At 43.3% G+C, this 24,569-nt stretch overlaps 1 protein-coding gene and 1 long non-coding RNA gene across 5 annotated transcripts in view; one reads left to right on the top strand and one right to left on the bottom strand.

The window, feature by feature from the left end:
- Positions 1-6,065: 6,065 nt before the first annotated feature.
- On the bottom strand, positions 6,066-15,041 carry LOC112964191. 2 transcript variants are annotated; one of them, XR_003252891.1, is made up of 4 exons: positions 14,953-15,041; positions 13,202-13,399; positions 9,622-9,713; positions 6,066-7,535 (listed from the first exon to the last, which is right to left on the bottom strand). It is a non-coding gene; the product is annotated as an uncharacterized LOC112964191 (long non-coding RNA). The 2 variants fall into 2 exon arrangements; XR_003252890.1 differs by lacking the exon at positions 14,953-15,041 and having other exon boundaries at positions 13,202-13,451.
- Positions 7,616-24,569, top strand: part of ENTPD1 (ectonucleoside triphosphate diphosphohydrolase 1) — a 33,376-nt gene continuing 16,422 nt past the window's right edge. Inside the window, exons 1-2 of one of the 3 annotated variants that reach the window (XM_026061949.1) lie at positions 18,307-18,684; positions 21,847-21,951. Coding sequence is in view for 2 of the 3 variants with exons in the window: in XM_026061948.1 (XP_025917733.1) it covers positions 7,729-7,744 (16 nt within the window). In the remaining variant the exon portion in view is untranslated. Of the gene's footprint in view, positions 7,745-18,306; positions 18,685-21,846; positions 21,952-24,569 lie in introns of those variants that run through there. The other 2 variants (XM_026061948.1, XM_026061947.1) reach the window with 2 other exon arrangements.

Consider the following 24,569-nt stretch of genomic DNA (forward strand, 5'->3'; position numbering starts at 1 on the left):
CTCTTTGAAGTCTCTTTTCTTCTTCCCATCTTTATTGTCATCTGTAGAATCTGAAGTACAAAACTGGAAGAAAACAAACAAAAAGCCTTCATACAAGACAGCCGTGATGAAATGCTTGTACCTAAATAAAGGCATGTAAGGAATACATAAATTCATGCAAAGCAAAATTTCACAGTGAGAATCTGAAAGCAACTCTGAACGTCTAACAGTTCGGCACTCYGTAGAAGACAGTTCTCCGTGGTGCCATGTGTAAACTCAGCACAGACGTACTGAAATTAAGTGAGGTGTAAAGAAGGCTGCAGGCTTACTACCCTTTTAGCAAAGGGTGGTGGTTGATTCAACCACCAGCTTCTAGGCTTCTTYCAAGACAAAGCCTAGATTCTCTAGCTCTGCGTAGAACACTTCCAGAGCATAGCAAAGCGGGTGGGTTGGTTTATCATGGATATATTTATGGCTGTGGTTAACAAAACACATGCAAGTGGAAGATGTTCAGGATTTTAAAGATATTTCCTTTTTTGCCACATAGTTCAGATAGTCCCTTTGGATGGATACACTCAACTTCTCTACTGCTATTGACCRAGTGACATCTGATGGACTGTAATGCTTCTGTGTTGCAACTGGTTTTCCACTGAGGATGCTCGCTTATTAAAGAATCGCTTAACAGAGGGTGAGTGGGTAGTCAGGCTAAATTCACAGGCATGAAAAAATTACTTTTAAAGTTATTCTCTTCCATTTTGCGCACATTATCTACATTGTCTACTTTCATCTGTTTGGAGAAATATTAAAATTAACTGAATGACTTAATTGGATGTAAATATATAAATTTTTTCAAAATGGATGCTTTGGGGAGGGGGTATTTGTATATTTATTTACTCTTGTCTTGGTTGCCAGTGTGCCATGTAATAAATTAAGATTTAACAGGACAATAATTAACTTTGGTCATAAGGCCATAAGGAGGATATGGTAATAAAGCTCTCCTTTTTTCAGTCTTAAAATAGTTGCTATCTAAGGCCTATATGCATATTGATCACTTTTTTCTTCTTTGTGCAGTTTAAGTTTTGGAGGCACTTTAAAGCATTTTAAAGTTCTGTTTGTATTAGGGTAACTGGAACACACTTTCTTCCCATATCAATTCATGATATATTTACTGCTAATTCTTCTGATACTTCCTCTCTCCCCTGTTTTATCCTTGTTATAGTTTCTTGGGGTTTAGAAGATGCTTTTTTCCTCACTATTTTTCCCCCCCCCTTTTTTTTTTCCTTACTTCTACTATGCCCTTTTTGATAAGCCTCACCTCACTTTGCAGAATTCCTTTATTTTCTAAGTATTGGTGGGCCCCTTATATGAGAAGTGACACTTGAGAGATTAAGGTTGATATTAGTTGCTTTGGAGAACTACATCATGTGTAGCCAGGGAAGGTTCCCCTCTCTGTGGGAACACCAGAAAGTTGGAAACTTTTGCTTTGGTAGGGCATTGCTAGGGATTCTCTCTGCTACTTTTCATACATAAAACAACAGCAAGATACTAGAAGATGCAAAACCATAAGGATAAAAGATCAAAGGACTCGGATACCACCAACGTTAACAAATATTTGCTCAAAATCAGTGATAATAGTTATGCCTAGATCTATTCACAGTTGCTTGGAAAGAAAGATGAGCTTTGCAAGCAGGAGAGCACTGGTGTGTTGTATAACAGTGATGTCTAGTGATCTGACAAGCAATATATATAGGGAGAGTGTTGACTGTGTTCAAAACTGTGATGGTTTTATTAAAATTAGCAAGCAAATTGAAAGGTACTCTGAAATTTGGTTTAGAATACTTGCAGCTGATACTGGTAAAACATCAAGCACTTCAAATAACCTGGACATAAAAAGCAACTGTGTTTTTGTTAATAATGAACCATATGACATGTTAATTAGATTTAAAGTATTTTTATGTTAAGTAATGAAGTTTATGAAGGCAAATGTTTTTCCTTTTACTATGTTAATGTATATTTGTAGAGTTAAAGGCAGCAATAGAATACTGAATGATATTATGAGATAATATCATTGAAACCTATTGAATATGGTACTGTATGCCTATTATGGAGTTTCAGGTGATATATAATTTGCTAATATATAAAGCAGCRTGGCAGCTTAAGAGGTTTGAGAATGGTTCTTTGAAACTGTTCCTTAAAATAATATTTCAGTGCCCATCATTCATATTGCTTCCGTTATTCTGAAACTGAGCATTAAAAATTGCTGATGTGTTTTGAAGTTTTGTGCATTTTTAACAATGAAAGTGTTGACTTGTCTTTTTTGTTTTGTACAAATACAATTTGTCTTCAATATCTTTGACTGCTTAGAGGAACAAACCTAAGAAATTAACTAGAAAACTGACTCACTTTTACAAAGAATCACAGGGACAATATATTTTTTGACCAGTTTCTATGAACCTCATTGCCTTTGTATTACAAGCTTGTAGAGATTGCACAAAACATCATGTAGATGACACTAACAGATTGCTCTGCRGGTTCCTCATGCTGAGCACTGTGATCCCTGTGTCATAAAAATGATAAACAGATGGGCAAAGGCTTTGAAACTTTAATATGAAGGGAGAAGAAAACCAGTAGAGATGGTGACAGGGTAGTGGTTGAGCAATAGACATTAGAGCATTTTATCTGTTGCCCTTCAAAAAAAAAAAATAGCATCAGGATCTCTAAGGAAATTACATTAGAGTGGAAGAGGAACCAGCAATAGATATGGGCTGGTGCAAGAAGCAGCAAGGAAATGAAAGGGACTTTGAGGTATTGGGGCTGAGTGATAGAGAGGAGGTATTGTGTTTAATGGTGATAAAATCGGTGGAGAAGAAATGCAGCAGAACTGGTGTTCTCTTGGAGGTGATAGGTTTTGGATGACGTGATCAGTATTGGTACAAAGGTAGCTCAGTGGTGTCCCCTGAGAAAAGGATTACAAATATTAACCTAAGGCAGGGAACTAAGATGAAGGAAAAGAACTTAAGTCCTCTCTATAGATAATGCATTTCATAAGTTTAAAGCTGAGGAGCATAGGAAGCAATGATGCTTGTTTGCAACAAGTGAAGCTGAAAGTAATCTTATGCTTTTACTTAAATAACAGAAGTAATGTTTCCTTTTTTTGGATAACTACATTCTTTAAAAATAAACATAATTTTCACCACACAAAGACAAATACTGTATAGCTTGTTGCTTGTTTGCCTGCTTCTTCAGAAGTMGTCTGAGAAATTTGGTTTGCACAAAGGACGGTTTTTAAACATCAAGCATTTGAACATCAGGTATCGCAGAGGAATCTGCAGATGTGGACAGGACTTGGCCTAATGTGTTGTGGACACTTTACCAGGGGTGACTGCAATGTGGGATGCTTGGGCCAAGGCTGCAAGAAACTTGGCATCGTTAGTTCATTGGTTACTTGTGATGGGTTTTTTTCTTTGTTTCTTTTTGTAATGCCTGTCTTGTCTTCTCTGCCCTCCTTCCCAAAAGGAAGCTGTCCCAGTCCCTGGAATCAGTCTCTGTGTGGTGTTCTTCACGCTCTCATCCAGGAATTCAATGTGTTCATCGTGTTTCTAGAAACCTTTGCTGCTTAGGATCCATGTGTTGTAGGTGTCTGTGACCTGCTGCCCTCCTTCCTGTGGCTGCTGATTTGACTGCTTGGTTGGTGGTTTAAGGTGAACCAGCACACCATGACTTGATATCTAGGCTGAAAATTCCTCAGACCTTCCTATCTCTGTTAAGCTAATGTTTACATGTAAAGAACTTTTCAAAGCTGCCACTCCTCTCTTAAGCATTCAGAGTGATACGTCAGCTTCTAAATACATATCTCCTGGCCATACCCCTAACCAAACATAGTTGCAGATGACTTCAGTATTTCTCTTGAGGTTGGTGATGAAATATGTCCTCTTTTCTGTTTAAAGACTCTTTCAGAAGTTTTTATACTAATTCTTTCTGTAGAAATGAACTACTTCTAACTTCTGTAGATTTGTTCCCAGACTTCCTGTTTCTTTTCTCCATCAGAAAGAAGGGACGGCTTGGCTCTGGGTTCCAGTGCTGTTGCCTCTGTTCCTTCTTGTCTTCTGCTTGCTGAAAATCCAGCTACGTGTCTTAGAGCTCACTCTTGCTCCTGTTCTGCATCCCAAAGTCAGCATATCTTAATATCTTTGAAACACCAAATTCTAGACATAAGTTTGTTTTTTTTATACATATATATTTACACACATTATATATGTATATGTATGTACACACRCGTGCTCATATGCAACTTGTGAAACTTAGAGGATCAAGGTGATTGAGACTAGTATCTTACTGGATAGGCGATCCAGCTAAATAGCAGCTGGATATTTAAGATGTATTGTGTGCTTTGAGAGCACAGGATGCCCTTTTTATGTCCTAGGGGGTAGAAGACTGGCACTCACTTGTTGCTTTGCTATTTTTACCCCTGCCCCTGCTCAAGATGTGTGGAAATTGCATCCTGACCTCTTTGGTTTCCTCTTTTTTTATTTCTGTGTTTTCAAGCTTCCTTCTCACACTGTCTGGACACTTATCTTTGTACAAATTCTTGCCTGTCTCTTGGGTTGTTGAGGTTTTTTTTTTTCCTTGTTTTCTTAATGGAAATGACTGTGACACAGGATCAGCTGTTGCTTGTTGCTGGTTTGTGGATTGCAGTCAGAAGTTTGCCTGAAGGCAGGAGGATCAGAAGGCAGAACAGAAATGCTCTGCAAAATTTGGATCTGTCCTGCTGTTGAAGAGGAAGTCTGAACTTTGTGTCACATGAGGCTACAAAGTCCACCCTCCCCCTTCTCTGTGATGGAAAAAGAGAGAGTAAGGGGAAAAGTTCGTTTCACCATTGCCTGTTATACCTAAACAGAGCAACTGCAAAGAAGTGCAATATAATCCTTTGCTCCTAGTGTCTTGGAAACATTATGTATTTATTAGTCCATCACTTAAAGCAGATCATCTTTGGCTCAGAGACCTATGTTCATTGCACCTCTATGAAGGGCCTAGGATCTCTTTAGCTGTAGCAAACTGTAACTGTTATGTCATAGTTCTCCACAAGCCTCCTCCGTTGGGCCTTTATGCTCCGGGTGATAACTTCCTCTTGTGTGAAAATGTCATTGCTTGTCTAATGATCCCTGACCCATGATGTACCTTCCTTCCCCATAAAGGTTTCATCTGAGTGTGATGCTGAACTTCCTCAGATAGAAAACTAGCACTGACCAGCAAACTCAAGCTTTTATAGTAAAGAAGGCTTATTGTAGGTTTGTTGGTTCTGTACACACCTTTAATTGACTATAGGTCAATCTGAATATCCACCAATGATGTTACACGTGGTGTGGAGTTATCTGTTGGTCTCTGGGTGGGGAACCTGTACTCATCTTCCACTGAAGCACTCTCACTTGGTAAACTTATGTTCCCCAGCTATTTGGTAAGTGCTTCTGTAAGCTGAATTGACTGAGCTTCATGAGTGTCCAGGTACAGAGCCAGTAAGTCTAAACACAGCTGTCTGAATCAGTCCCAGAGTCTAACTGTATTTTAAAAATTACCATTCAGCTAGGTTTAATTCATTTAACATATGGTATATTGATTTTATATAGTTCTGCTTTATTTGTTGTGATGACACTGTTCTAGCAAGTATCTTTGAAGAAGTGTATGATTGGTATGTTTTCTCAATCTGAAAAGATATGGAGAGATAAATATTTTTCTCTAAATTTGTGATATTTTCTACAAATCTATTGGTATTAATTATCTTGGAGAGTTTAAATTGTATGTATTAATTCAGCCTTGTATCAGTTGCACCCTTACTTTTATGACTGATGTCAGGGTGACTGACATAATTACTTCTGCCATGTTAAACCCTTTAAAAATGTTGCCATGTTTTCACTGGAGCAATGTCGGTTCTCTCTTGAGCTGCTGAGGGCCAATCTTTCTGAATAAGAAGGTGACAAATACCATCTACAGTCCAGCTTCAGTTTTGTCTGCTGAAATACCGCTTCTTAAGGCTTTGACTGGGAGGCTGTCAATACTTCAAAAAAAAAATCCCAAAACTCAAAAATGCCTCCATTTTTATGTAGACCTTTATTTTGATGTAGATTCCTATTTCCCTTTTCCTGGGAAGATTATAACCCCGAGCATCATCTTATCAGATTACAGTAATGCAAACTTGGTCAATTTTATGTTTGTAAATAAGAAAGAGCAGTTCCTTTTGTAATGAAGGCAGCAGATGGGAGTTTATTAAAGGAATTTGAAGAGAATTGAAGGAGTATCTAGAGATATTGCAGCAAGCAGAAAAACAGTTGTGAAAGACTTCACCATCAGAGGGAACTACAGTGTCAGATCGTCATCTTCATGAAGGCCTCATCCAGATACTAGCCCTGATCCTGGATGTGCTATTCATGTCCTGGTCTTGGCCTGCAGGGACTGTGATCTGCCTGTCTCTCTCCACCGAGAGAAAGAAAACTCTTCGCCATGGGGCTTCTCCTTGTGGCAATCTCTCGGGAAGCAGCTGGTTGACATGGAGCTGGCAGGCGGTAGGCTGTGGTGGCATGCCAGTGGGCAAGGTAAGGTGCAAACAGGAGTCTCCAGGAGCAAGAAGATGAGTCAGTAAAAGCGAAGCCAAGTCCATGTAACAGGGCAGCTGGCTCTGCCACAGGCAGGGCATTGGCAGCTGGCTACTGGTGGTGGACTGTGCTCCAGCATCTTCTTCTCTGGGCAAGCATTGGGGAAGTCTTGGGGTGAGTGGAAGAGCCCTAAGGGCTGGGAAGCTGAAGGCCACTGCTTGAAAAAGGAGGTGAAGGAGCACGGTGGTGGGTGGCTCCCTTTGGAGTGGGAGGCTAACCAGTCCAAAGCTGGGGTGAAGGGGGACAGATGGTGCCAGGAAGAAGCTTGGACGCAAGAAGCTATAGAGAAAGTTGCTCATCCAGGGCTGTCTCATATGTCTCATTCATGGGGGGGTCTGCCCAGGATGGTGCAGAACTGATCAGGGGAGATTGCAGGCACTGGGGACAAGGGGGGGATCACTGCAAGGTGTAGGTGGCTGCCTCTGGACTTTCCTGGCAAGTAGCTAAAAGAAGCTGTCTTTTGTGGTGCTTCTCATGAGCTGCAGCAAGGGGGGAGAACTCATTCTGTGGGGCAGGTAGACACAGGGAGGTGACTTGTCAGCAATTATTGCAAAYTTATCTTTTTTTTTCCCCCTCCTGTGAGCTGGACCTCCTATCTGGAAATGAAGAGGGTTATCTCTTCTGAGGCTGGTTCTTCTTTCCATGTACCCCACTGGAGCTAAGGCAATCTGCTCAGTGTTGTGTGACTTTGAAGACTGACAAATTGCTTTCTGCAGCCAAAATGCCATTTCCCTCTGAGACAGGGATGCAATCCTGCTTCAGATTACAGCCCCGAAGGAGCAAACGGAGGCTATTCCGGTGTTAGCCAGGTTACCCGGGGCACACGAGCTGCTAACCCCGCTGCTGCAGGACCATCTGGACAGACGCTGAGGAGCCCCGGGCACCGATAATGCTGCTCCGAGGTAATTTCTGCTTGAAGGAGAGCCGTAGGTCAGTTCAAGCTGGATCAGTTCCAAGCCATGTAGAGTTAAACTAACCCCTCCCACAGCCATGGACCATTAAAGCGCCCAGTTTCATGTGCACCTCTCGCTGAGGCAGCTCGGAGCCGGCAGAAGCTGAGCAAGGAGGAGGGGGAGAGAGGAGGGAGCGAGCGCTGGCACCGATGGACGAGCCAAAGGGTGAGGACAGCAGCGAATCACTGCTTTAAACACCAGCCTTGACCTTGGGCGAGGAGGGCGGAGGTGGGGATCTCTCGGGGCCGCCCGGAGCCAGCATCCCTGCGCGCCGAGCTCCGGGGGCGCCCGCGGCGCCCGGCGCTGCGCTGCGCTGGCGGCGCAGCCGCGCTCCGCGGAGGCGGCGCGGGGGTCTCGCCGCGCTCCGCGCCGCTGCAGCCTGCCGCAGTCCCGCCCCGCGCAAAAACCCGCTTCAGTAAAGCGCCCTGGGGGCCCGGCTGCCCGCGCCCTTTGGGGTCGGCGGACCCCGAGCGTGCGGCGGGGGCGCGGGGGGCCGCGGAGCCGGGCGGAGGGCGCTTCCCGTGCGCGGCGGCTCCGCGGGCCGGGGCGTCCCGCGGAAGTTTGGCCGCGTCAGTCCGCGGGATTCCCCGGCGCGGAGCGAGGAGCCGGCGCGGCTGGCGGCTGCTCAGCGGGGCTGCGGCAGCGGTGCCAGGAGGGCTGAGCCGAGCCCCAGGGCACAGAGAAAAGCACTTCGGTAAAAGAGAAGGGGGAAAAAAAAAAACCCCAAACTCTCCGTGGGWGTACGGGCTGTTAGGAAACCCAGCTGGAAGGTGATAGCCTTGAGGACTCGCTGTGCGGGGGCTCTCGATGCTTGGGGTCGGAGCTGCAAGGGATGAGGAGGGCAAGCGCTCTCCCGAGGGGGGAGGAGGATGCCCCCGGGCACCCTGCGAGCTGCAGCCCTGGGGATCCTGGGGCACTCGCATCAGCTAAAGATACTTGCTGCGTGGTAGTCTTTTCCTACGAGATATGCATCTTGTGCCAGAGCTTGCCTTTTATAATCAGCTGGCATGGTGCACATAGCACGAAACGTAAGAGCACTTGTCACGCTTAGCACTTGGCAGAAACGTTTCCTAGTTTAGAATCTGCTGTTGGCTTTCTGGGTGTCTTACACCCTGCTTACAGCAACTTCTGCAATACGTGCATCCCTTCTGTGCTACCAGCAACGGGAGGCTCTTTGTGTGGCTCTTAAATACAAAGCAGGAACTCAGGCAAGTAGTAGTAAACTGGAAAAGGGTCTGGGCACAAACTTATCCCTAAGCTTCTCTCTCAATTTAATGGCTGGTTAACTTTTCAGTATTTTGGTAGTTTCTTGTTCAGTATTAGGAGCAAGTAACTCTCACTTATCATTGTTAATACAACAGGGTATCAAAAGGTGTTTGGTTTTTTTCTCAGAATAAGCAAAATAAAATGGCAAACTACACCTCTCCTTCCGTTCGTCCCTCAAGTTTTCGACTTCATGCAATGTAATGAATGGTGCTTGAAGTGTTTTCTCAGTCTGACCTGCATCAAAACTTAAAGCAAAGACTGGCAGAAGTGGGAGGCTAGCTCATTAATTTGTGAGGTCATGAGTGAAGCTGGAAATATTTAGGAATAATTTGCCTCTTCTGAGGAGGGAGATAAGAATAGCTTTGAAACTGGTCTTTAAAAAATTTCATTCCAAAAAGGAAATGTAATGCGTGAAAGGAGAAGCCTTTGCTAGTGAGGTGAGGAATCACAGAAAAAAAACTTAGAGGATGAGAACTGTGATTTAGCAAAGAGGACCAAATAAGCCTTCACTTAGAAACTGGAATTTTGAACAAAAAGCTGGAAGGGAACTACCAGTTAATACCAAGCTAATTCTGGAAGAAGTGGTGATGGTGGCAGATTGGGCTGAATTGCAGAAAATGCAAGTTGTCTTGCAAGGACCTAATTAAAACTGGTGCAACAAATGGCAAAAAGATGCATTTTTAGCGTGTGGGAGAAGAAAACATGAGGCAGTTTCTTTTTAAAAAAAAAAAAAAAAAAGCACGGTATGTCTTTCAGGGGCAGCAGTCAATACTTACGACACAGGGGAGCCCAGGACAGATGGTATCTACCAGCCAGTAGGAAAGTTTTCACCTTGAAATGAGTCAGAAGTGCACGCTGAGGGCATGTCCTGTCAACGAAAAGGAATTATTCAGGAGAGTTACAGTGAAGGACAAACAGGCCTGTTGTCCCCCTGAGAATTTTGTCCGCAGTGATTGTAACACGCAGTTTTGAAATGCTACTCTTCAACTTTAGAAAGCCAGTATTTTTTGATACTGATTCTAGGTAGAACTGATGGTAATCTGGATTAGTATGGTAACACGGCCAAGGAAGAAATTCTGCTTGGAGCCGTTCCTCTGTAGGAACGGCTTATGTCAGTGACCAGTATGAAGAGTTTCTTGGGTAGAAAGTGTGACACAGTTTAAAAACTATGTGTAAGTGTGGGGAACTTCAGTCTGGGGGAAACATGATACTGGTTTTATGCAGACAGCAGTAAAGAGTAGTATACCTTTTAAAAACATACAATTTTTTTTAACATAAAAGGTTATTTTATGTAAAATTGAACAAGAGAGAACTCCATTTTGGAGCTTTATATAGGTGATGATGAATTAATAGCTAGTCTGTCAGATGGCTGCTCTTTATGGACCAGTGATTGTTCCCGTATGGATAGGCAATGCTAGTTCCAGTAATAAAGCAAAATCTGAGGGAAGAAATGTAGGTGAAGAAACATGAATGAAGACTGAGAATTTAAAGAACACATGCTGACTAGTGCTCCAGAAACAAGAACGAGAATGACTTTGGCTAGTTCATTGGAGCAGTGAAAGCAACAAATAGAAGTTAAAATAAGCAAATGCGAAGGAAGTGGAAAAAGAGGAAATGAAAAAAGTGGAAAAACAGGAAATCTGATACAAAATACAAGCTGTGAATTGTGGAAGATTATTTAGAGAAAATAAAGATGTTAGGGGAAAATCTAAAGTTAGCAGGACCAAGCACAATTCAAAGGAGACGTTCTATGTGTGTTAGGAACAAAACATATCTAGCAATTGCATAATCGTTATGGAAGTGGAGAGGGTAAGATTTTAATGACGACTGGAAAAAACACAGAAATGCTTGCTAAATATTTTTTCCAAATTTGGAAAAAATATAAGATGAATTCAGATACGAAGGAATATTTTATGGTAGTATTGTGACTAAGTAGCCAGTTTTCTTGATTAACATTTCTTAGGAATAAAAGTTTTATAACTATTTGAGATTAAATGCACCAAATACTTACTGAGGATATCTATGCTCAGTGACGATAGTTTTCAATAGACTGGAGTAGAACACCAGGAAAATCAGACAGCTGGAAGGATGCTAGTGTTGATCCAATGCTCCAGCAGTGTGATTATGGGTAGCCCAGAGAACTACTGCCAAATTAGTTTGACATCAGTTCTGCCTAAATTGTTAGGCAAGTTTCCCCACTGATCAAGTCTTAACAGCTGGGGCTTTTTTATTTTCTTTTGTTTAGACACTTGTCAAAGCAGTTTTCAGAATAATGCTATTGTGGAAATGGGTAGAACTGGCAAAATGGATAATAGGAATGAATGTATAGGAAAGGAAATTATTCATCCAACATGGAAGCAGACCTGTGATGTAATGTGATCCCCTCAAGTGAGCATATTTATCTCCACACGGGGATAATGATTGAGTCTATAAGAGTCTGTTGGCAACATGTACTTTAAGGAATATGTTCCCTTTGGTTTGGGTACTCAATGGCTAGAGAATAGCAAATATTGTATGTATTTAAAAGGGGGAAAGCATTCCAAGTACTTCCAGACATTTTTGTTTGTCCTTGCTTTCTTGAAGTCTATATTCCTCCTCTTTATGAAGTCAGCTGACTTAAAAAATAGATATCAAACAAGCCTAGCATGACTCTTCTTTGCTAAAACCAGGCTGTGTTTTGTCTTATGTATGTTATCACCTTTAACATCTGCTGCTTGATCTATTTCTCTGAAGAAGGCTGGAGGCTCACTGGAGTTTTAGAAAAAAAAATTTCATTAAAAAAAAAATATCAAGGGAATATCAACTGCCCACGAATAAATTGAGGCTGTAAGCTAAAAGACTTCTAGACCCTGACTTCTCTAATGACTAGCAGCCTCCTCACAGAAGGGGAAACGGAACAAGACATCTCCCTGGCTGGCGTTTGATACCCAGGATGAATTACGAGCCTACAACAGGGAAGGCTGGTGCAGACAGTCCATTACCTGGCCTATCTTCTGACTTCATATCTGCTTGTTTTATTTTTCAGAGATAATGAATGTCGTTGAGAAGAGTAGATATTAATACCTCTCATGTTTAAGCCTCTCCAAAGCAATAGATGCATTTCTGATTTTATTCTGACTACAAAAGTCTCCCTGTGACTCTCCGCTAAAGAATGAACTAAATGAATTAAGACCTGGATAACAGACTGGCCTCATAAACAGTTGTCAAAAGGAAATTGTCATTCAACAGCTGTTTTCAGAGGTGTTATGCAAGAGGCCTGATGGTATTAACCATTTTCAGTAATGATCCAGAAAATATAAAATGACTGCTGATTTACAGATGGAGTTTATCAGCACTGCAAGAACCAGTGCAAATACCAATTAAGTCAGAGGAAAAAGTCTAGGGAAGCCAAGAGTGGTTGGAAACGTAAAGAGCAAATAATAGGCTTCAAGCCAGCTTGCGAAAGCATGGCTAATGCAACTTTGGGGAAGAAAGCTGGACATTCGAATACTGAATAGAGAGGGAAAAAGGTTTCTGGACAATGTTGTCTGGAAAAAATATGCGTATGTATTGATAGCAAAAAAAGCTATGAGTTATGGCTATCTTAAATGGTATATACAATGGATGCATGGCAGAGGGGGAAAGCTATTCTCTGGTCAGCTGTGTTGTGACCACTGCAACCTGTGTTTGCTTTCTGGCTGGTAATTACCAGAAAAACTTAGAAAACATTCAAGCATTTCCTAGAAGAAAAGGAATAAATTTAAGAGGCTGGACACCTGAAAAGGGAAAGGTTACAAACACTAAAAATTGATAGCTCTTGTGGCCTTTCCTAAATTGCATAGCTGGCTTAGCATGGCGTGAAAATATCAGGCTTGGTCACATTCCTTCTTTTCCCAAGACACCTTTGCACCTGGAGCACCGGTGGGCTTGAAAGCAATGAGCAAACCCATCTTTGGAGTTACCCCCCACAACACACACGTGTGTGCGTGCACACACACTAGGTATTTTGTACCGTCTTGCTAGTCCTAATTCTCTTGTTGTGCACACTGACTGTGTACCATGGAGTTGCATCCAATTTGACTGGAGTTGAGATACAAGTCAGGTTCTCAGCTTGGAACTGATTTGTTTAAGGCTGTTGGAATGATGAAGAGCAGTGGATGTGTTTAAGGACAGAAATGTTTAGGCTGAGCTTTAGGTCAAACTAGAATCATCGTTCTGAGGTGACTCTGGGGAGGAGCCAGCCCATAAGGGATTACTATTGCTTGAGACCAATGAAACTGAACCATAAAATTCTGCAGTATATTCCCAAGAGAAACACCTAGGCTGCTTCTCTGGAAGATGTTAGATGGGACCATTTCTTACACTATATTTGCTTACCTTTTTATCAGCTAGATGTGAGAACTAGCTTCATCTCTCCACTCTGTGGAAACTTCCCTGAGTATAGTTGAAGGTTTATGGCAGGTGCTGCATCGTGGAGTTTCTTATCCACAGAGCTGTTGCCAATGTGCATTCGTGTGGAGCAGCAGAGCCAAAGGCTCTTCTTCCACAGTTGGTTTAACTTGACATCAGTCTATGCTGTTAAAAAAGGGGAGAGAGGAAGCTTGACCTTGTCCCCAGCCTTTTTTCTTTTTTTCCTGGAATAATTTTCTGCTTATCTGGTTCATTGCAGCTGCTTGAATGCCAACACCAGTTGAAGCGAGAGAACAGGAGGAGGCAAGGGTTGAAAGTTGCTCGGAACTTCGTTGTAAGACAAGGAGTGACACAAAAACAGCGCTGTGCTCTGTAACAGTGCTGCATTAGCAGTACAAATTCAGAAATGAGTTAAAGGAAAAAGCGTGAGTAACCAGATGGAAGGGAACACAGTCGGCTAAGTGTACACTGAACAAATTCATCTGCTCGGGTCCTCTCACACACTCACTCCTCCCAAACGCTGCCGAAAAGATCAGTTTTCCAGCTTGTTCTTCTGGCCCCATCTCCCTTTCTGCTCTGCACCCCTCTGTCTCCTGCTTTATGGCATTGGCTTCATGCCGCTTCTCCTCTTCATGCTCAAGGCCTGCACAGACAGTGTGCAGCAGCCTGGTCACTGCTGTCAGTCCTCCGTCAGTACTCAGCCAGTGTCTGCAATGCTACCAGCCTCTGCCCTCTACCTGTTATAGCTCTTAAATGAGTCCTTTGGGGCTCTTGCTCCCTGGGTCCTCCCATGGAGGAGCCCAGGAGGAACTTCCGATGAGAATCTGCAGAGCTGCCTCACTGTCTGCCTTCAAACTACCTTTGAAATCCCCCTTGTAATGCCAACATGTTTTGTAGGCAGCAGTTAAGCTTCCAGTATGTGAAGATTCATGCCCATCAATCTGATCCATGCTGTCCTGTTGTCCCTTGTGACCTTCATCTAGCTGTGGACTGTGCCTCTTCTGCCCAAAAGTAACCCTTGCACAATGGTTGGACAGTTTATGGACTGAAACTTGCACCTTTGATCAAGCATTTTTTGCTTCACAGAAGAAGTTGTTAAAGGATCCTAGCTGAACTTATATTGTCCCCTTTGTTTTTTGTTCCTCTTGAGAATCTCTGTCCTGATCATATAGGGTCTTTCTTGGGGAAGAGAATGAAAAGAAAATTGACCTATTTTTACAGAGGAACGAGAAGTAGCTTGTTTTTTCATTAACTATCTGCAGCTTCTCAGCAAAAGCTCAAACCGTAACTGGCCTTTGAGCTTTGCATGCTGCCTGGAGAAGGTGAATCAGCAGCCCCAGATGTAGAAACCACTTTTACCCCTTTGTGTTGGTTTGCAATGTTTTCGCGCTCTGCTTGGAGGGCTCCTGAGCGGGAACTGCCGTTAAGGCTGTTGTGGTTTCTAAATGTTAACTAATAGTGACACTGCCGAGGGGGAAGGGGAGGGAGCAGCCTCTGTGCGCAATCCTCCCTGGCCTTGGCAAGGAGGGGACGGAGCCTCCCAAAGTGAGGAATGAAGTGGATTTGGGGGCCTCTGCAGCGCAGCTGATGCAATAGCAGTATCTGTGCCCTGTGGCAGAGCTCAGGGAGTCAGAACAAAACAGGAGGGAAGGCAGAGCAGTACGCAGAGCACAGCATGGGCAGTGGGAAGGGGCAACCAAATGGGATTCGTTCCTCACCTAGAAAGTGCCCCCTCTCCAGCTGCTCTTTGCGAGAGCGGTGCTGGGCAGCCCTTGCCAGGGAGGATATCTGCTTTGGCCAAGATCAGCCCTCAGCTGCTGGCTCTAGCAGCTTCGTGGGAAACGCTGGAAATGGGCAATTTTGCCTCGAGTGCATGTGCCTGATAGGCTGATCTGCAGCTTCTATTTATTTAGTGGTGCTTTGCTGAAATAATATAGGAAGCAAACTGTTTGTCAGCTCTGAGACTGCAGTAAACATTAAACCAGCTTAAGCTGAAAAGAACTTTATTCTAGTAAAGCAAGCAGTCAGGTTCTTGTTTACAGAACTTGAAAACACTGTTATGAAAGAAAAGCATGGAAGCCATAAAGAAAAAAAAAATCCAATAATATTTTGTAGGACTTATTCTTTCATTAGCCAGAGAGAATTAAGACTTTGTTCTGAAATTAATCAGTCACAAGTTTAAAGATGATTTCAGTGGTTTAACACACRGTTGGGTTAAGCTGTCTACCCAGCCTATTGAACAGAGCAGTCCAACCTCCCCCACCCGCACACCACCACCACTCCTTTCCCACGCGTGTGCTCTCCTGACTTCATTAGCACTCATGTGRCTTTGTGTCAGCCTCATCAGATCTGACCTGTCTGAAGAGTAGCTCGGGGAGGTGGGGGAGAAAAACRCATTAAAGAAAAGAAGCATCTGCATTTGTACAAGTGCAAGGTAGAACCATGGCTAAAGAAAGAGAGAGGTAGGGTAGCATGTTTTCATAGCAAGGCGAACAAATGAGTTTAAGCCAATTGTGAAACTGAGCCTTTGCACTTCCTCTTAAAAATACAAAGTTTTACATCAAAACCTGGCACATGCTATGAACTCCTTATTAAAGGCAGTAATTTTACAGTTGCTTTTTCAGTTACAAAGCATGTCTCAGCTTAAGAGACTAGTAATTTCTCTGCTAATTTAAGGACGACTTTGTGTTGTGACCTCTTGGGAACCATGAGAATGTGAAGTGGATCCCATAAGCCTTGCTGGGAATAGATACACTTCTGTAAATAGGGATCTTGGAGAGCCTTTCCTACCTGTTTACTTCTCAGGAAGCTGTAACCATAAACTTGCATGATAATATATTGCAAACCATGTCCCAGGAATTTTTGTTGTGGTGTAGCAGTTAGTCTTTAGGTTTACTTAGCATTTCATAGTGATTACATATAACACAGCAGGCCTGTTGTTAGATAGCCCATAGCTCTTTTATAAAGTAGTAGCTGCCTTTACTCTACTGTTCTTTCCTCCCTCCATCCTTGAAGTTAGACTTTGAAAAGGAAACGCAGTGAATGCATTCCTTCCCACTATGGGGCTCTGCTGTCTCTGATTATCAGCGCTTTTCCTCAAACCTAAATGACATTTTTCATTTTTCCCATGTTTTTAAAGTTGTAACAGAACTTCATAAATCTAGCATGAGTCATATGTGTACTTTATTAGACCAATAGTCTCTAAACTGCTATTAGTCTAGCATAACACTAGAGAGAATAAATCAAAACAGCAGAAGATAAATTTAAGAGTAGGTGTACTTGAAGCATGCTGCTCCTTCCCCTAGACCCTGGGAGCCATGTGTGTGTGGGAGGGAACATGCTGCGAGACTCGGTTTGTGAGAGCTTCACAGGCAAGTGGATGAGATGGCCTGGTGGACAGGGCAGTGGGCTGGGTTACTGTCTTTCCAAACATGCTTTTGCATGTTTTTGCGATCTGTTCAATGGGGATAATGATGCTGACTAAACTACTGATAAACTACTTGGCAATATATGGATGGAAAGCACTGGGACGAATTTAAGTGCTATGATATATTATCAGGGAAAGGCTGAGATTCAACACACAAAGTCAAGTATGATGATTGGCGTTACCTATTTGTTATTAGCTCCCCTTATGTTCTGGGCAGGCAGCACTGCTGAAAGATGGTGCCAGTTGTGAAAGCCACAAAGGCAGGGGGACCCTGGGAGTAGTGGGAATGATGTGAGATAATCCTAGCCTTGCTCACTGTGTATCTGTTAAGAGAAGGCTGGAATCATAAGGTTGTGACATAAGCGTGAGAAAATTTTCTGTGGACAAAAAAGCCTCTTTGTGAGACTTGCGGTTCTGCTGAAGAATAATTGCAGCTATCCTGTCTCACCAGAAGTTTTATGGGGAAGCTGATACTAATGCTAGCACTGCTGTGTGATTTTGGTTATGGGAGCACAAGCAAATCTGGACTACATTAGTGACGATGGTTTCAGCTTGTACTGTCACAGGGAGCTGCTCACCATGTGACAGGCTACAAACAGCTCCAGCTCACCATTGGCACTGTAAGACCCTGGGCGTAAACTGTTTTAAAATCCTTTGTGCTAAGTCTGGTAGTGACACCCAGGGACAGGCTGCACTGTTCTTCTGTCAGATTTAAGTGGTGTCTAATTTCAACAGATTGGCCCTCTAGTTACTTGAGCTACTCCAGCCTCACTGGGTTCATGCATGATCTGCTGGGAGCTCCATGCAGAAGACCTGGCCACATTCAAGCAGCGGAGCATCTTGCAGGACCACAGCCCAGGCTAGTTGCCCTAAAAATCTGCTTCCTTGCTGTTAGACTGTTATTAGGGTCCCCCATAACCTAACCAAGCTGAGGAAATGCCTTTTCACAGCCATGATGAAGGCATGGAAGAAAACAAAGCTCCAGCCACATAATGCCTGCAGTGGCAGAAGGCAGGTGTGAAGCTGATGACATTTCAATGGTCATTGCAGCCCTCTTCTGGGTGAGGGAAAGGTTCCTGTGCAGCCAGCCTGCAAAAAAAATGGAGCTGACCAGTTGTAACTGCAAGTAGAAGTTGCCATCCCCCCTGCCCAGTTCCCCCTCCCCATATGTATAGTGCCATTGGTAAAATCTCTCTGCAGACTTCTCAAGTAGTTGTAAGCTGAGCACCCATAAAGCAGCCTTTCTCACATCTGGCTTGAGGTTACATGGTGCTAACCTACAGTGTGGGTGTTGAGCAAAGCTTTTCTGCTCTGCTGCAGACTTGCAGGGCTTTTAACAAGCCACAATGAGGGAGAGGGGTATGTAAGGACTTGAGGCAAAACAGAGTGCTTCACTAGTAATAGCTAAGTGCCATCATTGTAGATTTGTAGCAGAAATATCAAGATTGGTCTGGATGAAACATGAATGGAAATGTGTGTGCATGAACTGGAAGAAACAACACAGTGAGCGTTAAAAGAATGGTCTACAATGATAACCAAGGAGGTGACCGACAGCAGTAAAACTGGGTAAACACAGGCAAATATGGTGTTTGCAACAAGCCCACACCGCCTGCGCTCTGATAAGGCCCCTGTGCAGATGGCTCATCAGCAGAATGCCCGTGCTCTGATAAAAGCAGGATGACAGCAAGGTTGCTGCACATCCCAAGTGCCTTTCCTCCTCCTATGCTAGCAGGAGGACAGACCAGAGACACAGAAGTAGCTGAAATGAGGGAACAAAGGCACTGGACAGTGACTTTGCCCAGGGTTCTCTGGGGATGAAGTAAGCAAGATACTGATGCAAAAGAATCTCACAGTAATAACTCCTAGCTCCTAAAGATGACGACAGACCTATTCAAAATCTCATAGTCGCCACTGAAGAGGAATCCAAGAGATGCAGTGAGGACTTGGTACCTGGCACCCTTTGTCCCATGTTGCACACAAGTGATCGTGGCCAGACTGCCTGGACGCATGCAGCTTGGAGCTTGTGAGTATGAGGATGTGAGCGAGTGCGAATGAGAGAAATCTGAGGAATGAGTGTGACTGAAATAATTTTTCAAAATATATATCACCTTCCTATTCCATAAGGTCCTGCCCTGAGATTTGTTACGTTAATCTCCTTTAAAACTACAGTTTAAAAACTGTACTCTATTCTTAAATGAGGAAGAGATATGGAACCTTTATTTGCTAATAACTGGTTTATAGTGCTGCTTCAGACAAATTAAACAGAGCTTAAGAACTTTCTATTTCAAAATGATCAGTGATACAAAAATGTCATTGTGCCCAAACAGGGCTGTGAGAGACTCTCTGAATATTGAAAATTTGGGGGCAAAAATATCGGACAAAAAAGTTCAAGGAAAGGTATCAGACATGTTCAATGATGGAAAGTGCAAAGCCACAACTACTCAGCAGGCTTTTGCCTTTGCAAAGGCCAGTTCCCACAAGAAGTGTGGTGATTTCCAGTGTATCTGTACAAAGGGTGAGCAGGTCATGGCCCAGGAGGAGACCTACTGCTGAGAACCATCTGAATACAAGTGGCGTGGGATCCTAGCCAGCCAGTTTATAAATGTTTTCAAAACTAGGGCTCCCACACCTGCTCTGAGGAGACAGCCACACAGATTTCTCTTTGTAGGATACAATTACCTTACAACTTCTATTTCTCCTTCAGCTTGTTACTCCTTAGTTCCACATTTCACATCTCCTTGAGCAAGTGCATCTCTTTTGGGGACCAAATCCTGTTTTCCACATGTGTTATTGTCCATATGAATAACTGAAGTTTGAGTTAATTTTTCATGTTTGTCTTATTTTTCCAAGTTGTATCTCATATCGTTTCCTGTGTAGGATGGTGGTTTCCATAGATACCTTGGGTTATTTATCTATCCTCTCTGGATGTGCAGTTCCTCCCAATGAGTTACAGTGCAATTTACCATTTTCATTTGAGGTCTTTGGTCCTTCATCCATATCAGTGATAAACTGATTGCTTTGATGCTGCTTTTCTAATGTCCTGTCATCTTGATATGTTGCCTTGTGCTTTTATATGGCTCTCAATCCACACGATAAAACTTCTGTTCCAGCCAGTTTCTGACTTAAAAAATGGTGACATTGCATATCTGTGTTAGAATTTTGTACCAATAATTGCTGGAAACTTCAGCTCAGCTCTTCTCTGCTATGGGTAACTTGATACAGAACAGTGTTTTAGTTCTCTTTGTTCTTCCCTGCTTGTGGTAGGAGAAATTTTATGGAAGAAAAAAATCTGGCAAAGTATTCAGGATCAGTTTGATTCCTATCTGAAAGCTTAACCAATACTGAATAATATTGAGATGGCTCTCTCATGAGTTTCCTCTCTTCATCCTGTTTCTACCTTGCCCCAGAGGAAAGCAAATGTCCTGGATTGTAGAGGTAAACGCAAAGATGAGTCACTGCTTGATGTTTAGTGGTGAGAAAGTTGACCACTATCAGTCTTCTCAAATCCTAGCAGCAGCCAAGAAAAGCCTGGTTACAGCATAAGTTAGAGCTTCCTTCTTCAGGGCTATTCTGTTCTTATCTGGGAGTTTACTTCCCAAGTAGGGCTGTCCTGCTGATTTAGAATCGCAAGAAGTGATGCCAAGGCAGCTCCAGGCCACATTTAAGGAATTACAAAGGAGACCATTAAAGTCACAAGTTTGCTGATTTATAAATGAATTTGTTTTTTCTCTTTCTCCTTTGTCCCAGAGCTGTTAATAAATAGCCTTTTAAATCCCCCTTGTCCTGCAAGAGACGTGAGGAAAAGTCTGTGCTCAGACTTTTGTTATGCTAACTTGCTGTAAGTGCTGCTGCTAGCCTGGGGGTCCTGGGACTGAAGGGAGGGCTCTGTGCTTTGAGCTTGGGACCTCCTGGAGCCAGAAGAACTGCTAGGCTAGATGGGCTCAAAGAGGCCAAGAAGTGCAGCGCAGCAGCAGGGAAGAAGCGGACCTTGTAGCTGCCTTTCTTGGGGGCCCAAGTTTGGCCATTCCTGTTGCTGAAAGGCTGTGACCATCTCAATAAGAGTTGGTAGCTCTTTTCCCTATTGGAAATCTCTCCTTTCGCTGGAGTGATTGTGTTACAAGCTTGCCAGCTTTTCAGCTGAAGTAACCTCCATTTTATTGGCTTTTGACAGGAGAGAACTCCAATTTCTCTACCCTGCTATGCGTCTTCTGTAGACACATGGCCCAGAGCAGAAACCTGGAAGCAAATGCTGTGGAAGAGCATAGGGGTAGGTCAGGGACTTTTCTGCTTACAGTTTCTTGCAGGGAATGGAGAGCAGCTCGTGCTTGGCGAGAAGCTGTAATGTCTGTTTGCTGGTTCCAGTCCTGGGCTTGGTCTCTGCAGATGTTTGGGAGGCTTCCCCGGGAGGCTGCTCAGTCACCCGGTGTCGGGCAGGGTCTAACGCCTCCGGAGCAGCCCCTTCTATAATGCATGCAGGCAGGGCAGCTCAGGGGCTTGTTGGAAGGATGGGTTGTTATGACAGTCCCTTGTCCTTGTTACCACTGTGTGCCCATGCTGTCTTATCTAAAACACGTCACTTATATTTTGAACTGTTTGAGTCAAGGACCTTGTAAAAATAAAGAATGAAGAAATAGAAATTGAAGGCGAAACTATGGTGTGATTTATAAATGGATTTCCTTTCCTGAGCCTAATTCTCCCTGGGATTCACTGTGTCTCTTCTTCCAATAAGTAATCTGAACTTTCTAGATTAATGAGATTCTGTGCCAGACAATTCATCCAGCAAAACTCCTTTGCTGTTTTGTTCCAAGTCTGGATGAGACTCCAGCCTTTGCAACATTCTCTTCTAACCATAAGCATTTAGGTTCATATTTAACTTTTACTATTTTCCCAATCTGCTTTTTATTGCCTTTGCAACCTCTAAGAAATACTTCTTCTCTCACATTCAGACACTATTTTGAGGCCCTTGCCCTGCAACAGACTTTGGTCCCCTGTTCTTCCCACTGGTTGTCCCTAAAAATACCACGGGATAATTTGTTTCCTGCTATTTGAAATGGAAATAGTAGCAGCTTGAGGAACAGAGCATGATATTCATGCCAAATATCATGAGCTGAATTCTCCCCATGGTTTGTGGGAATCCCAGTTATTAAAGCTGACCTCTGAGAAATCATTCTATTTTTCCATAAAGCCTAGACAGTAGAAGCACTCCTCAGCAGGAGACAAACTATCCCCAGCTGTTCCCTGTATCACATCCTGCTGTGAGGAAAGTAGATACCAGTGCTGACAGCTGGAGGTAAGTGGGCAAATCTGGAAATGTTTAATTAACTAGAGAGCAATCTATCTTATGCACACGCTCTTAACCTTTGCCTTGGCTTGTGGAAGGGAGAGAGAGCAAGGTTGCTGCCCTACCTTGATAGCAAGTGGCTCTTCACTTCATCTGCTAGAACTAATTGCAAATTGGAGGTCCCTACTTCCATCCCCCCTTGCCCCCCCCCCCAGGTGACTAGTAAACTCCCTGGGCATCTAGTAGGCAAGAGACATGCTCCTCGAAAAGAACAAGCTGTCCTGGAAATTGCACTTGCAGCAAGTGTGGCAAATCCAGGTGTAGGCAGATTCCCATCCTCAGATGAGTGTCACGACAGTCCCCAGCATATGCACTCATGCGCTGGGCTGGCCAAGGAGCGCGTTTTGCCTGCCCCTCTGTGTGGGGTCCAGCTATTGTGGCCTTGCTGTAAAGTGGATTTGCCGATGACTCTGCTCTGCTTGTGCTGGACCAGCCTGAAACACTCTGGTTGTGCAGTTTGGTCTCCAGCACTTTCCAGTCCCAAGTGGGAAGTGAAACTTTGGGAGGTAAAGTGGTTGCTGTGCTCTGCAGAAATGCTTAGGAAGCTCTTGGTCTCGGTGCGCTGCAGCAGCACGGGCAGGCTGGTCTCTGTTTCGTTGCATGTGGCACTTTGGATAGGCGCGTTGTTTTTTGGAGGCAAAATACTGCTGGGGAAGTAAGCCCCTGAAAAGCGGTAGTGTTGCGAAGAGCAGAGGGCGAATCCAGGAATCGGCAGTTCTCAGGAAGGCGTCCTTGAGATGTGCAAACATCTCATGGCTTTGCCGCAGGAAAGGGCAGCTGTTCGTGGGGAGGAAGTGCAGGGAAACTGGTGGCTGCTGGGAGGGTGTACTTTGACACTGGGAAGTGCTGTGGGTGCTAAAGGCACTGTGGGTGACAATGGATTTGGGTGTTTTCTCTCTGCGGTCGGTCCCCCTGCCAGAACCTCCTGTTGGGGGTCAGCAATATTTACAGTGCTCAAGATTTTGTGTTTTCCAGGAAGTTTCTGAACTTTCTGACCCATTGTGGGTAGTGAAGGATAAAAAATTAAACAGTTGTCCTTGAGGCTATTTCCCTTCTTTTGTCATGGCAACTTTGGCTTCCTCCTGGTGCAGGAGGCTGAGGGGGCACAGGGAATGGGGACTGCTCTGGGAGGGTGACAGGGTGAAGGGGTACACAGGAATGATTCTCACACTGCCTGACCTTCTTAAAGCAATGGCCTTATCTTAAACAGCGGGAGCTACAATTAAATAGTTGAACGTGATATGTGTGCAGGGATGAGCCTGGGAACGAACAACCAAAGCCACAGCAGGTGAAGGCAGTAGTTAGTGCCTGTTACCAGTCGTGAAGCCAGAGTTAGTGAATAGCAAGACTGTTAATACAATTAGGAGAAAAACTATGATATGATGGTAGATTTCAGTGAATGACAGTGTAATTCCTCAAAATCAAGGATGACAATCTCATAACTTGTAATTTCACTTTCAGAACAAGGGAATTTTATATAGGCACTGATCTTGGTAGAGAAAGAGATCTTAATAAACTAAGAATTATTACTTATAGGCAAGCATTAAGTAATGCACATTGTTTGTATATTAACAAATAATGTCTAGTAGCTCTTTAAAGAAGTGATCTCCCAAATTTAAAAATATTTGAGCTGAGTCAGCGGAGTGAGAATTTAAAATAGCTGAATACGAATGCTAATCAGAAGCTGTCTATTAACTTCTTCCTCTATTCCCCAAAAGCCTTAATCCAACAGTTGAAAGTTATGCTAATTTAAAAAATAAAAATATCTGTAAAAAAAAAAAAGAGGCAAATTTAAGAAAACAAGGGAAGCTGATTGCAATTAATGTAAATTTAAAGTTAGGAAGTGTAGAATATGGTCAAAGGAAGTATTAGGATAAATTTGCAGCCAGTGGAGTTATGAATGATAAAGAAGAATTTAGAGCATATTGAGCACAAAAGGAAACCTGGCAGCAGTATAGGTCTGTTGGAAGCTGACATATTAGAGCTATCAATAATAATAATAAAGCTGAAAAGGTGGCCATTCTTGATGCTTCTTTTTTTTGCAAAAGACAGATGTGTTTGCATCATCTGATAACCAAATATATTAAAGAAATAACTTGGGTGATAAACTTTGCGGGTGGGGGGAATGTATTGAATTTTCTAGATATTTTGTGATGAAATTTCAGGTTTTGTGGATAATAGTAATAAATCTACTTCAGTTAAAACATAGTTTTGGTAGGCTAGGAGCAGAAAATCAGTAACGGAAGATTGAGGTAAATGATAACAGTTGTTCCTTCTGATCTGAAAACCTCTTTTATCTGTGAATCCTAAATAGGGTATGGACTTAGCTTAGTAAACATCGTTTAAATGTGATAATTAACTATTTAGTGGCCACTGTGTCAGAAATATCCTGCTACTTGTTGGTTGTATTTGAGTGTCTCAGTCTGACGGCCGGGATGTAAAAGAGAAGAATATCTTCCTACTGCGAGACTATATAACGAACAGCATCGGCGTCAGGAAGGTTTTGGTGGGGAAGGCGAATGCCAGCCGTGTAATAACAGGGAGGAAGACATCGCGCGGGGATGGGA

Source organism: Apteryx rowi, unplaced genomic scaffold (assembly GCF_003343035.1).
Source record: "Apteryx rowi isolate R43461 unplaced genomic scaffold, aptRow1 scaffold_188, whole genome shotgun sequence".
In the NCBI taxonomy this organism is placed as follows: domain Eukaryota; kingdom Metazoa; phylum Chordata; class Aves; order Apterygiformes; family Apterygidae; genus Apteryx; species Apteryx rowi.